General features: G+C 47.8%; 2 protein-coding genes and 1 long non-coding RNA gene across 4 annotated transcripts; 1 reads left to right on the forward strand and 2 right to left on the reverse strand.

Moving 5' to 3' along the window:
* Positions 1-447: 447 nt before the first annotated feature.
* On the reverse strand, positions 448-4354 carry pus7l (pseudouridine synthase 7 like). Of its 2 annotated transcripts, none has more exons than XM_084702090.1 (9): positions 4286-4354; positions 3037-3959; positions 2743-2902; positions 2155-2353; positions 1890-1988; positions 1701-1782; positions 1331-1623; positions 1164-1217; positions 448-937 (listed from the first exon to the last, which is right to left on the reverse strand). In XM_084702090.1, exons 2-9 carry the CDS (start codon positions 3932-3934, stop codon positions 566-568), a joined length of 2157 nt encoding a protein of 718 aa, XP_084558216.1. In that variant the 5' UTR covers positions 3935-3959; positions 4286-4354; the 3' UTR covers positions 448-565. The 2 variants fall into 2 exon arrangements, with proteins under 2 accessions (XP_084558216.1, XP_084558217.1); XM_084702091.1 differs by having other exon boundaries at positions 4076-4292.
* A 92-nt stretch (positions 4355-4446) lies between these two features.
* twf1b (twinfilin actin-binding protein 1b) lies at positions 4447-10605 on the reverse strand. Its single transcript, XM_084701965.1, has 9 exons — positions 10461-10605; positions 9630-9707; positions 9003-9181; positions 8343-8438; positions 8156-8260; positions 6630-6755; positions 6375-6525; positions 6051-6172; positions 4447-5737 (listed from the first exon to the last, which is right to left on the reverse strand). Exons 1-9 carry the CDS (start codon positions 10483-10485, stop codon positions 5570-5572), a joined length of 1050 nt encoding a protein of 349 aa, XP_084558091.1. The 5' UTR covers positions 10486-10605; the 3' UTR covers positions 4447-5569.
* Positions 10606-10800: 195 nt separating this feature from the next.
* Positions 10801-12213, forward strand: LOC146276405 (uncharacterized). Its single transcript, XR_014762534.1, has 3 exons — positions 10801-10888; positions 11307-11348; positions 11476-12213. It is a non-coding gene; the product is annotated as an uncharacterized LOC146276405 (long non-coding RNA).
* The last annotated feature ends 771 nt before the right edge of the window (positions 12214-12984 follow it).

Consider the following 12984-nt stretch of genomic DNA (forward strand, 5'->3'; position numbering starts at 1 on the left):
TGATGGCTCCGTTATCCTTGGGTGAAATCACATCGCGGCTCATCAGTGGAGAGGAACGGAGGATGTTAGGTGAGGCTGGATGGTGGGATGAGGGCATTGTTTACAGCTATTTAAATGCGGGATCAGAATCTACATTTTAAAGGATCATTGAAACACAGGCCTGTCTGAAAATTATTCAGATTTCCCTACTTCACCCAAAGGCACAGTTCGAGGTAAACTCTAGGAATGCTAGGCTTCATTTAATAGTTGGTCTTAAATATTCCTCCTGCTGGTGAATCGCACATAGACAAAAGTGAGATATTTTGACAGTTGTATCATCCTTCAGCTAAGACAGGCCATGTATTTGCTGATGGTACCTTGTCTCCATCTAGTGTCCACTGCGTTGTTTAACTGGAACTTTAACTCCTATCTAAATCAAACTTTTCTTACTGGAATAATTCAGCAGGCATTTGACAGTTTGTTTTATTAAAATCACAGACAGAGGATGCCATAATACCAAAAAGGAAATTTACTTTTGACACACATGCAGTTTCAATCACCTAGGCAACAGTTGAACCAAATCAGCTCAGAGATCATGCTTCATGAGCTCCCTCAGGCAGACGGTGGCGTAACATGAAGTGTCAAGGTCAAAGGTCAGATTCAGACAGGCCTTGTCTGTGTCGTTCTGTGGTTTGGGTGATGCTGCATCATTCTCTAGCCTGCACTCCTCTCCTCCTCCCTCTCTCCTCCCAGCCCCCTGGCCCAGGACCTGCAGGCTGAAGGTCAGATTGCGTGGGAGGGCCAGCAGGGGGCGATGGCAGCCAGGGAGGTTCAGTTTGAGGCTGGTGATTCTGAAGCGGCAGTTGTGCAGGCCGTCCTGCGCCAGCCTGGCCTGGTACCACGCCCCCAGGGCGCTCTCTGGGTACTGGACGCTGTTGCCTGGCATGGGCAGAACCACCTGAAACACGCATCAGGACAGCTACTTAGGGCATTTCGAGACATCAGCGTTTCCCACACATTGATTTATTTGTGGCGGCCCGCCACTATAAAAAATTGACCGCCATTGACAAATGTATTAACCTATACAGCAATCCAGGCAGTGCTCGCAACTAACTTCTTTCCTCACTGTCCTAGTACTGTCTCTAAGTGCAAAATGAACCATCCCAAACTGAACACACACCCACCTGAGCTAGTGAGTAGACTCCCTGCTCCTCCTCTTCTGTGGTGACCACATGGATCTGCAGGAGCAGTAGACAGGGTTCAGCTTGGAAATGCAGGGGTGAGCTCCACTCAATACAAGTCCTACAGCAATATCATCAGCCTTTCATACTTTGTGTGCGTAGTTGGTTACCTGAGACTGGTTTGGTTCCTCCAGGGTCTCCAGCCCCCCTGCATCACCATGTACCCAGACCAGGTCACCCTGCCTGGGCTTGTGCCCCAGCATGGCCAGCCTTTGAGCCACCGCCTGGTTCCACACCCGGCTGCAGTAAGCGTGGGGGTAAAACACCCTCATGCCATGGGGCAGAGCGAGCCAGGCGCGGGCACAACCCTCGGGGCCCGTCCCGTAGCGGTGCAGCGCCCGCAGCATGATGCGCTCCCGAGGCTTGGACATGGGCATCAGCGCCAGGCTGGCCTTGGCATCACCTGGGCACCACAGAGAGAGGAGAGGATAAGACAGTCTGTTGATTACAGTCCGCTGTGGCAGGTGTTTATTTACTCACCAGTCTGGAGGAAGATTCTTTTTGCCTGGTTCTGAGGGTCATCACCTTCCTCTGGGGTGAAGAACAATCGCACTGCCAACACCTCTCGCACACACACACACACTCCAAGTCAAAATGAAGATCTGGTATGTTTCATTGAGCATATATGCATGTATGCAGGGCTAGGTGAAGGTCGTAATCAGACAGTACCAGGTCCTCTTTCAGCAGAGCCAGTCCGACCTCGTCTGATTGGACAGTCTGGGCACTCCCAAACCTCTGAGGGCCGTAGTAATTTACAAAACCTCTGGTCTGCAGGAAGCATCACAGCAGTTAAAAAAACATCTGATTCTCACGCTCACATACAGACTGACTGACTGAAGCCTCCTCAAACTCCCACGGGACCACAAGGAAGGAGGACATGATGGATTCAAGGAGGCCCTGTTGAGAACCATCCTGGAGGATGCGAGTGGGTCACCTTGACATTGTCCACAGCTTCCTGCACCAGAGCAGCCAGGTCTTTCTGGGAGCCGTGAATTGGGTGTGGTGTCAAATCTCGCACCACCAGGTCAAAGTGGTTCCCCTGTAGACGACCCAGGCTCAGCGGCCCGGAGGCCCAGCGGACCCGGGACAGAACCAGACCTCTCCTCTCCAAGTCTGGCGCCTTCTCCATCAGCCTGGCAACACACACACACACACACGCACAGACACACACCGTAGTTATGAAGGGATATCTCAGTGATAGAAGAGGTTCAAAATCAAACTGCCTGTCGTTTTGGACAGCGTTACATTGGCATCATTTAGACCGTGTAGTCCAACATTACCACAGAGCATCCGCAAACAGGCAGCTGACTGTGTCTGGTGGGTGTGTTGTCTCTGAGCAGAGACCTTCTTGACCACCATATCCTGGTGGGTATGTTACCTCTGAGCTGAGACCTTCTTGACCACCATGTCCTGGTGGGTATGTTACCTCTGAGCTGAGACCTTCTTGACCACCATGTCCTGGTGGGTATGTTACCTCTGAGCTGAGACCTTCTTGACCACCATGTCCTGGTGGGTATGTTACCTCTGAGCTGAGACCTTCTTGACCACCATGCCCTGGTGGGTGACGGCCCTCTTGTCCTTGATGCCAGCGTAGGTGAAGTCTGAGGGCACGACGTCCAGCGCTGCCGCCATGAGGCTGATAGCTTCCAGGGTCTCCACGTTCTCCTTACGCAGCGTAAAGGCTGCAGGAGGAAATACGAACACACACACACACTGAGGAATCACACATACAGGAAACAGAGCAGAGAAATTACGGTTGTGAAGAGTTTTGTTTTTTTTCAGATTGTTTCTATCGCCAGTATGTAGTTTCTCTCACCAGTGTAGACCTCCTGCTGTTCTCTACGTTCTCCAGCACTCCTCTTGGTGGTCTTTCCTCGTTCTCTCAGCCTCACAGAGATCCTGGTCTCTCCCCGCTGGCTGGTCTCTTTTTGCTCACTGGAGCTCTTTGTCACCCCCTGTTGGCTGAAGCTCTTAGTCTCCACCAGCTTGCCGAACCTCCGGCTCAGGAAGTGATGCACTGCCGTCCTGTTCTGCTTCCTGTCCTCAGGTCTGAAGGTATACGTCGACCCCGGGACCTTGGCATCCAGGAACCTGAAGAAGTTCTCTGCGTCCTCCTCACTAACTAATCCTGACAGCTCTTTGTAGTCAGGGTCCTCCTTCACTCTGATTTCTGATTGGCTGGTCACTGTCATCAAAAATGGGAAATGATGTCGTACTGCGCGGTGCACATTGGCCCGCTGGAGTTTATCTGGGAAAGATCCCAGGGTTAGCTCATGCTTGGCGAGCACCTTTTGTCCGTTTCTGAATGTGGTGACAAACTTCTCCAACTCTGCATGAGTGGACTGGCCCAAGACTAAGCTCAGGTCCAAACTCCCTTCTCTGAGAGGGAGGACATCATGCTGCTTACCAGCTGCTGCGTCTGTAGGCTCAACTCCTGGGATGGAGCAGTCCTGAGTGAGGCTGGGTCTACATGCAGAGGAACCACTCTCTCTCCTCTTAGACGGAGCTTGAGCTGTCCTCTCCTTAGTGTCGCAACATACACCTGGCTGAGAGACGACGGAGCTGCTGTCTTCAGTCACCACGTGTCCGTCGATGTCTATCTCAGTGACCACAAAGTCTCTGGAGCAGTTTTTAATGGTCCCAAAGAAACCCTCGTGGTCTGATATGAAGCTGTCGGGGACAGGCACGCTCGCAGCTACGGGGTCATCTTCCATCGTTATCTCATTACTAAGCTGACCTCTGTTAGAAAGATACACAACAATACATTACACTACGCATGTGCACATAACGCTAAATAAATGAAGGCAAGTGCCCTGAAATGTAGTAAAAAGTCATAATTATGTAATTGATGTTACCAGATTAATTATGCGACTTCTCTTAGTTTTACTGTTGTTATTAATTGTGCCGTAGCTAACCTACTTGATGTTATATTGGCATTACGTTCTGTTTGACAGAAGTAAGTATTTATTTTGCGTCAACTTTAAGTCATACTTTCTCACTCACTATAACCTACACATACTGTTTTCCTGCACTGAAAACGAACGAAACTAGCGGTTCATTCTTACCTTCGTCAAGTAAACAAACACATGCGGCTCCTATTTTGTTCATGCTTCCGCGTCATGTGACTCTGGAAGATCTTAAAGGGCCAATGCGGTTCCTACATTGATAGCCACTATGTAAAGCAACTCTGTAAACTAGTCATTTATAAATGAATCAAAATATGTGGTTGTGATTTAAATAGTTTATTATATTTCACTTCTTTCGACATTTGATCCATAGAAAAAAACATAATTTGAGACATGATGATAGTTTAAAGAATGATAGTTTCACAATGAAACGCCCTCTACAGGTAGTTTGGGTAACAGTGGTTCACATCAAACAGAAGACCAGGGGAATGTCATCAAATTCCCTTCATATGTGCGTCACTGCTACGCATGCACAGTCCAGGGTCAAGTTGACCCAAAGCACAGATATATGATTACATCACATCCTAAACCCAAACGATATTGCGAGGGATGTTACCTGACCCAATGCTTGTATCTCCTTCCTTACAACTCATGCACGTGACGTTATCAAATAGAAAGCTGCTGCACTGCTGTGGTTCAAACGCATTGCATATTATGGGATGGTCCTTCAATGTGAAATGTAGTTACACCTGATCTGGGACTCTCTCAAACAAAATGTGTTTGGCTAAACAATAGGCTGAATCCCAGCCATTTATTTAGCTTCAGGCTGTGACAGCTAAGAAGGAAACACCCTCACTAACACACACAGAATATTACAAGCATAGAAAAATAGCTTCTCTATGATTTCATTCCTAAGTAAAATAATGCTAAATATAATCACACGTTGCTCTCTACGGCACCACTTAAACAGATTTCTAGCTGATCCCTGTTCCTTTTACAAATATACTGAGTGAAAGATTCATATACTCTATATTAAAATTAAACTAGGCTTGTATAAACACGCTCCATACACACAAACAGTATAAAAAGCATTAGGCTTTGCATACATATGGCTTCATCTAATAGTCTACCAACAGGCTATAAACAAGGGGTCTTCTATAGCAGGAAGTCCCCATTTCCCAGCCTCCGAGCTCTACATTCCCATGCAGGCGGTCATGGACACAACCTACTGAGAAGCATTCTGTTGGACATGCTACAAATGTTGGGGCGGAGTGTTAATATGGCTTTTAGTATCTGGTTCTGAGTGCATAGTTCAGTCTACCTGGATGTCTAAAGAGTTAAAGGAGTGTTAGGGAAATGATTCACAATAAGGGGTTGGTAAAATAACTACTTTGTGGACCGTTCCATTTTGGAATTACAAGGAGGGGTGTTTCAGGCTCAAGGTCACTCGTCCGCATCCCCTTTCCCAGGCGCTCGTGTGATCCTGCGTCCTCCCTTCTTCCCCGGCGGGCCCCTGGGCTTGGCGAAGACCTGCTTGTGGGCGTGCTGCTTCGGGTGGACCTCCTCATACAGGAAGTCTCCTGTCAGGTCGTCGCCGTTGTCTATCTCCATCTGCCCCAGGAACACAGGTCAGTGGTACAGCTCAGACACAAAATACTGTGCTGTCCCTTGTCAAAGCTGGCTCTGTTTGTAATATCCACTGATTCGTCCTGTTATATGCAGTGAACAGTACTGTTTAATTGCATCCCAACCACAAAGACATATCAATCCTACAACATGGCATTAACACTACCTGTTATATCAGTATTGTGAATGAATAGGTGAGAGACCAGTAAAGTACTTCCTTGTATCTTCAATTGACATGGCCAATCTTTCGAAAGATATGTTTGATTTACAGCACATCCATTAATAAAAGCAGTCCTACCTTCTTGGCTATGTGGAGGCGTAAGTTGTTCTCCACTGTGTCAACCAGAGGGTTTTTACAGCTGGAGTACAGCATCCTCTCCCTGATGCTGCACTTATAGCCCGGCATGGAGTAGATGAACACTAGAGAATACAAACAAATACACACACACACACACACAAAAGCATGCACACGCACACAGGCCATATGAGTAATAGAGCAATTAGGCTCTTCTGCAATTGCACACAGAGACAATGATCATAAATATATTTCCCCTTTCGAAGCAGTCTCAGTACTCTCTTCCCCTTCTATCAGAGCTCCCCATGCAGGGCAGCGGAGGCCCACCTGTGGACTCCAGGTAGTCCCCCTCATGGTTGTGTTTGTACAGGAAGAAGTGATAGCGCGCCGCATCCTTGGGAATCCTCTTGGGGAGCTCCTTCAGCTCTGTGGGAGCAGTGCTGGACAACTTGATAGACTCATTCTTGAAGTCTATCTCCTGGGGGTAGGGGAAAGATAAACATGAAGATGCTGATGATGATATGCTACAGAAATGCACCACACCCACATACACACTTATTTCAGCCAGAGCCAGGCACTGACCAGCTGAACATAGTTGATTCTTTTGTCTCTGAACTGCTCCATAGCCTGGATAGCATCTCTCTGCATGGGGAAGGCCACTCCTGTCAGAGTCTGCTGTTTGGTGTCCACACCAATGTCTGTCTGCACCTACAAAGATAGAGAGTGACAGAGAGAGAGAGAGAGAGAGAGAGAGAGAGAGAGAGAGAGAGAGAGAGAGAGAGAGAGAGAGAGAGAGAGAGAGAGAGAGAGAGAGAGAGAGAGAGCATGAAAGAAAGATAGAAAGAGAAAGAAAGAAAGAAAGAAAGAAAGAAAGAAAGAAAGAAAGAAAGAAAGAAAGAAAGAAGGAGGGGGAAACGAGAGAGAGAAGGAAGAGAGGGACACAGAGAAAGAGAGACAATGTGTGTGTGTGAGAGGGAGAGAGCAGAATTATAATCCAGTGAAAACAAACTCAGTCATGCGACAGTTCAACTCAAACAAAGAGGCGGTTGATTAATTTAGAAGGAAGTCTCTCACCTTGGGTAAACCCCTGTGTGAAACTTTGCATGAAACACACACAATATGCCTACATAAGCAGATCAAAAACCACTACTGATGCAAACAGCACTTGTAGCGCCACAGACAGTAGTAGCAGTGCAGCAAGCAATCACCAACCTGTGGGAGATTATAAACCTCTTAATCAGGCCTGAATAACATCTGTAGAATATGATGGATTAATGATGCCTGTTACATCCATTTCTCATGCCTGGCTCTGCCGCACATGTCAAGTCGCTGGAAGCTTTACGAAGGGAGATTGCAGTGGGCCGTGGACATGCTCTCTGGTTGTAACCTAGAGGATTGGGGCTTCGCATCCTCTCATCCATCTACTTAATAAGCACCGTCTCTCAGCAAATGAATAATGGCAAATGTGAAAGCCTCTTTCCTGCGGCCTTCCAACACGTAGATTAGTGTTGTATTATCTGGCCACACAGCCCTAACCGCAACCACAGTCCTCAACGTAGAGATGCATGTGATGTGAAACTCAGCTTCCTGGTGGGATGCTATTGGTGGGCTTGCTCTCTGCAGCTGGAGACAAGCCATCTCCTTTTATGGAAAGATGTTGTTGCATGTAAGAACAGCACGTGTTTGCTGTTCAGATGTGTGCCTGTTAAGTATTTTGGGAAAAGGGATATTTCCGTCCAATTTGATCAGACCCACAGTGTGTGTTACTCTAAGTGCTGCCTGGATGGTGTGACATGCTGGGTGTAAGTTTGTAGTGTTGGACTGAAAGAGCAGCAGAGGGGCTGGGGCAGAGTCTAGTGTCGGCCTGTAGATAGTTGGTCACCCTGACAACCCATCCTCTCATCTCTCACCAACAGTGAACCCTGTGACATCGTCCCGCCGAAGGCAGACGGAGCAGGATCCAGGACAGTGGTCTGGCTGTTAGGTCTGGACGAGCCAAATCAACAGTATTGATCTGTCAGTATTGACTGGACTGTGGACTAATGCATCAGGCTGGGTCTTTGTTTTCATCGTCTGCAAGGTCTGCTTAAATGTGTGTTTGCATGTACCTCACTTAGTTTGATCTGTCTGAGTTCTTCCTCAGCAACGGTCAGAGGGAGTGGAGCAGCCTGGGAGACTTGGTACTTTCTGTACCCGCTGAGGGACACTTCATCCTGGGGAGAGACAGCAGCGTGAGGGGGTCTACCTGCGGACGACCACAGAGGAATCCCATCCAGCAAAACGGCTTCAACTAACCTTAGTTGTTCCAAAGATGTCATCTTTGATGTGTCCACCACCAAACTCTTTCTTCAGTGTGGCTCTTGTGGCAGCATATAACATCTTCTGACGCACCTAGGAGAAGAAAAAACATATTTTAGTCATTGACAATCTGCCTATCCTAACAAGGAAAAATTATAAGCTAGCAGTGGCAAACTTGTGCCAGAGGCACGGAGCACGTTTGGCTGGTGTGCTTGGTAGGAAGCCATGTTTATTGACTCCTGCCAGGAGAGAGACAGCGTCTTCTGTTTACCGTTGAAAACCTAAATGGGTCATTAGACTTGCAAATAATTCTATTTAGCACCACAAAGGGGCAGCTCTTCTGCTAGACAGGCAATCCACAGTGTCACAGACCTCAAGCTTTTATCTGTCTCTCTATCTCCCTCTCACAGATACACATGCGCACACACACACAAACACACACATGATAATAACAATTTACAATTTAGCCAACAATACACCAAATGTGAGGTGAAAGTGTGACTGGAAGGAAACTGACAGACAGACAAAGATACCTATAACATGTATGTATAACATCACAGTCACTCTGTCTGAATATTAAAAAACAGCTCAATAACATTTCCTCCAAACCCACCCACTGCCCTGCTCCTCCCCTGAGCTAACGGTGAGTATACAGACCGGTGAATGGTCGGGAGACCAGGCCAAGAAGATCCACTCATAGCCCTGGTTGTTGGTGGAGTCCAGGCGGTAGAGGAGGTAGCAGGGCAGCAGGTCATCCAGAAGTGGCAGGACGTGGCTGTCGTACTCCTGGTCCCACTTCTGGCTCACTGGCCTGGTGCCGCCCAGCACTAGCTTCTCTGGAACACACACACACATGTTCAGGGTCAGGACACACACAGGTGCTCAGGGCTGGGACACACAAGCTGGCTTGGCAGGTTAGGTCAGGTGGAGCAGACAGGTTAAGGTCAGAGGGTGGCAGAGGTATTTTACATTTACATTTATTCATTTAGCAGACACTCTTATCCAGAGCGACTTACAGTAAGTACAGGGACATTCCCCCCGAGGCAAGCAGGGTGAAGTGCCTTGCCCAAGGACACAACGTCATTTGGCACGGCGGGGAATTGATCTGGCAACCTTCTGATTACAAGCCCAACTCCCTCACCGCTCAGCCATCAGACTCCCAGGCTGGGAGGTGGTTCCTCCCAGCTTGGAACCTCTGAACACTCTCTCCACCCCTCATCTTATCTGATGGAGACATTCCTGATGCAAGGAGTAGGGGATTATTCCTGTCTGGTCAGTTCTTACCGTTCTCTATGACCACCTTGATGAGACGCAAGCCACCGTTCCTGGCTTTGGCAAATATCTCCCTCACTTCCCCTGCCGCTGGGGACAATGATGGGGACTGGGTCAGACAAGTAACTCTTGACATTGGCAACAAAAAGCTATATAATACATTTATAAAGGACATAATTCCTACACTCACGTAACTAAAACATGTAGGTATATTGGTTAGTGTTTACTAAAATCAAGCTAACAACACTATACTAGCCATATGGTAATTAAAGGACAATGTCAAGTGCACAGGCCAACCCTTCTCTTGGCCTCAAATACTTTTGCTTTAGGCTACTGTTTTTTTAATTTTTTATTGTTGACCTGTTTCTAATCACCATATACTTAAACAAATGGTTCGACTATGTCAACGTATCTCTCCACCAAAATCTCAACAATCACAACCGAGATTTATTTTACGCATCGGTGAGAAGACAGCCGGCTGTTACCGTGCAAAGGACCTTTGAAACTTAGTATCTGACCGATTTAGAGAGATCATCTCTTCCTGGCAACAGCATAGGCTACCGCTTGTGAATAGAAATATAAATCTAGGCTGAGTCGTCTAACCATATTAGGACTATGTTAGTAGACAGCGCATCGCTGGATACACTTGTCACGAATTCCTCTCCTTCGCCAGAGCACCGCAGCTATCCCGATAGAGAACACCGGGGCAATGTTGTCGCTGATGCATAACGAAACAACAGGTTTGCAGTTGCCATAATCCCCTGGCCGTATTTCTTGGAAGCCGATCGTGTGTTATCTTCCAGTGGTGTGTAGCAACCGGGTAAATAAATGCCGAACATTTACCTTGTATGCCCGTTTGATGAGACATAGTAGTCTTCGCGTCTCCGTTCTGCTGGCCGGTGGAAGAAACAAGCAGTGTGACGAACTAGGAAGAAGCAACCGGACTACAGGAATCAGAACTGCGGCCGTGATGTCATGACGTCGTGGTAACATTGTAACTTGTGGTGTAGCGGGCACGCGCGCGCAATGGGTCAGTTCTTGGGAATGCGACAGTGATGCAGCACCTCTACCCTCTTTATAAACTCATTTAATTATTGTGTAATATTATTTATTGTTCAGTGGGAAAGGACAGGGAGAGGAGATGGGGGGGGGGGGGTGTTGAGGGGAGAGAAGAGGAGAGTGGGTGGAGATAAACTAAAAACACATGTGCTGTGTGAGAAGGAAATGATATGGCTGGGACTGGAGCAGACCAGGAGCAGCTTGATTAGTAGGTTAGTAAAACAACGCCCAAAGCTGTGGTGTAGTCTGCAGTATAATAGCTCTCTCAAGGCAGCCTGCCTCCCTGCCTGACTAGCATGTCTGTCTGTCTGCCTAACTTCTGGCATGTCTGTCTGTCTGACTCCTTCAGATGTCTGTCTGACTGTCCGTCTCTTTGCTGACTCGTCCCCCTTCCGAACCCCTCTCTCGGTCTGCCTGCCTACCTGTCTGTCTTTCTGCATGTCTGCCTGTTTGCTTATCAGTCTCTCAGCAAGCCTAACTGTGGTATAACTGCCTGCCTGTCTCTCTGCCTCCCTGGCTGTAAGCCTGCAGATATGAGTTGCTACCCTGCCTCCCCCCTTGACTGTGGCAGTTTCCCAGAGCACACCCGACTCTCGAGCTAAACCTGGACTGCCATGCCTTTCATTCTAGGGTGCGTGAACAGAAATGTTTGAATGGAGTCTCTTTGACAAGGTGTGTGTACACAGTGTGGACTCCGTACAACAATTAGTTGTGAATAACTTTGTCTCAGAGCGTACAGTACTAAGTACTTATTAATCTGTTTATATAACCCATTTCTGTTTAATTGTTTGCACAGTAGAGCCACACCCTGCATCTGGTCGTGGAACCCTCAGACTGGCATTCCCTGTCCTGTCAGAGGATCAGAGGACAAGAACACAACAGAAAAAGCAGGAGAAATGTGAAGGGTTTAGGCTCTCTAGGCCTGAGAGCCTCCTAAAGCTACATCTGACAGGCAACTGTTTCTGTCTGGGTCTAGCTGGGTCTTTGTCTGGGTCTGTCTGGTTGTTTCTCAGTCTGTCTGGTTCTGCGTGGGTCTGTCTGGGTCTGTCTGTTTCTGTCTTAGTCTGTCTGGGTCTGTCTGGTTCTGTCTGGGTCTGTCTGGGTCTGGTTCTGTCTTAGTCTGTCCAAGTATGTATGGTTCTGTCTGGGTCTGTCTGGTTCTGTCTGGTTCTGTCTGGTTCTGTCTGGGTCTGATTCTGTCTGGGTCTGGGTCTGTCTGATTCTGTCTGGTTCTTTCTGGGTCTGTCTGGGTCTGATTCTGTCTGGGTCTGGGTCTGTCTGATTCTGTCTGGTTCTGTCTTGTTCTGTCTGGGTCCGGCTGGTTCTGTCTGGTTCTGTGTGGGTCCGGCTGGTTCTGTCTGGTTCTGTCTGGGTCCGGCTGTGCTGCTTATGAAGCCCAGGCCACCCAGCCTGTCTGTAGACAAACAGAGCTGGATAAATAAACCATAAAATGTGGTCTGACTCAATGAAAAAAAATCCCAAAACACACACACACCGACACTAACACACGCACACACCACTCCAGAATTTACTGCAAAATATGTGTACCAAAAAGAAGCTTTACAGCTGCGTAATAATTCATATTGCCGCTTTTTACTTTTTTTCCCCATGAATAAAACATCCAGACCGCCTGCTTTTCATGTGATTGCAACACTCTACTCAGCACTAATCCTGTCTTTCCTCCACTACCACCATAAGGCCTTATAACTGTCCATGGGTTTTTTTACATTCCTGCTTTACAATTGACTGTGAGTGATGGGTTCAGCCTCTAGGTGGCAACATCTCACCAGGAACTGGGTTGATTCCACCCAGATGCTCCTCTGCTGAATAAGAATCAGCCTATTCAGAGAGAATACCGGAACAGACCAACGTGGTGCTATGGTAACAATATCCTCTAATGAAACATTTACACTGATTACCAGGCGGGAGGGAGGGCTGTGGGGCTTAACCACACACAGGTGGAGATGTGGAGATGGAGAGATACGTGAGGATAGGGGGAGGGGAGGAGGAGTGGAAGGAAGAAGGTACAGTCATTGTGGAAATGGGATAGAGAGAGAGGGAGGGAAGGACTGAGACGAATGAGAGAGGGTGGGCTACTGAAAAAGAGAAAGAATGTGAGGGAGTGGAAGAGATGGGGTGGGGTGGAGGGATAGAATGGCTCTGGAGAAGAGAGAGGGCTCATAGCTGAACATCTGTGAGATGAGTTTGTAGCAATAATAATAATTACACTGAATGCATGATGCACTAAAGAGATGGATGCATTCAGCTGTCACTGCCTCAATGTTGCTTCAATGTCACAGACTTCCTG

This window comes from Hypomesus nipponensis, chromosome 7 (genome assembly GCF_054491055.1).
Source record: "Hypomesus nipponensis isolate SF chromosome 7, ASM5449105v1, whole genome shotgun sequence".
NCBI lineage: Eukaryota > Metazoa > Chordata > Actinopteri > Osmeriformes > Osmeridae > Hypomesus > Hypomesus nipponensis.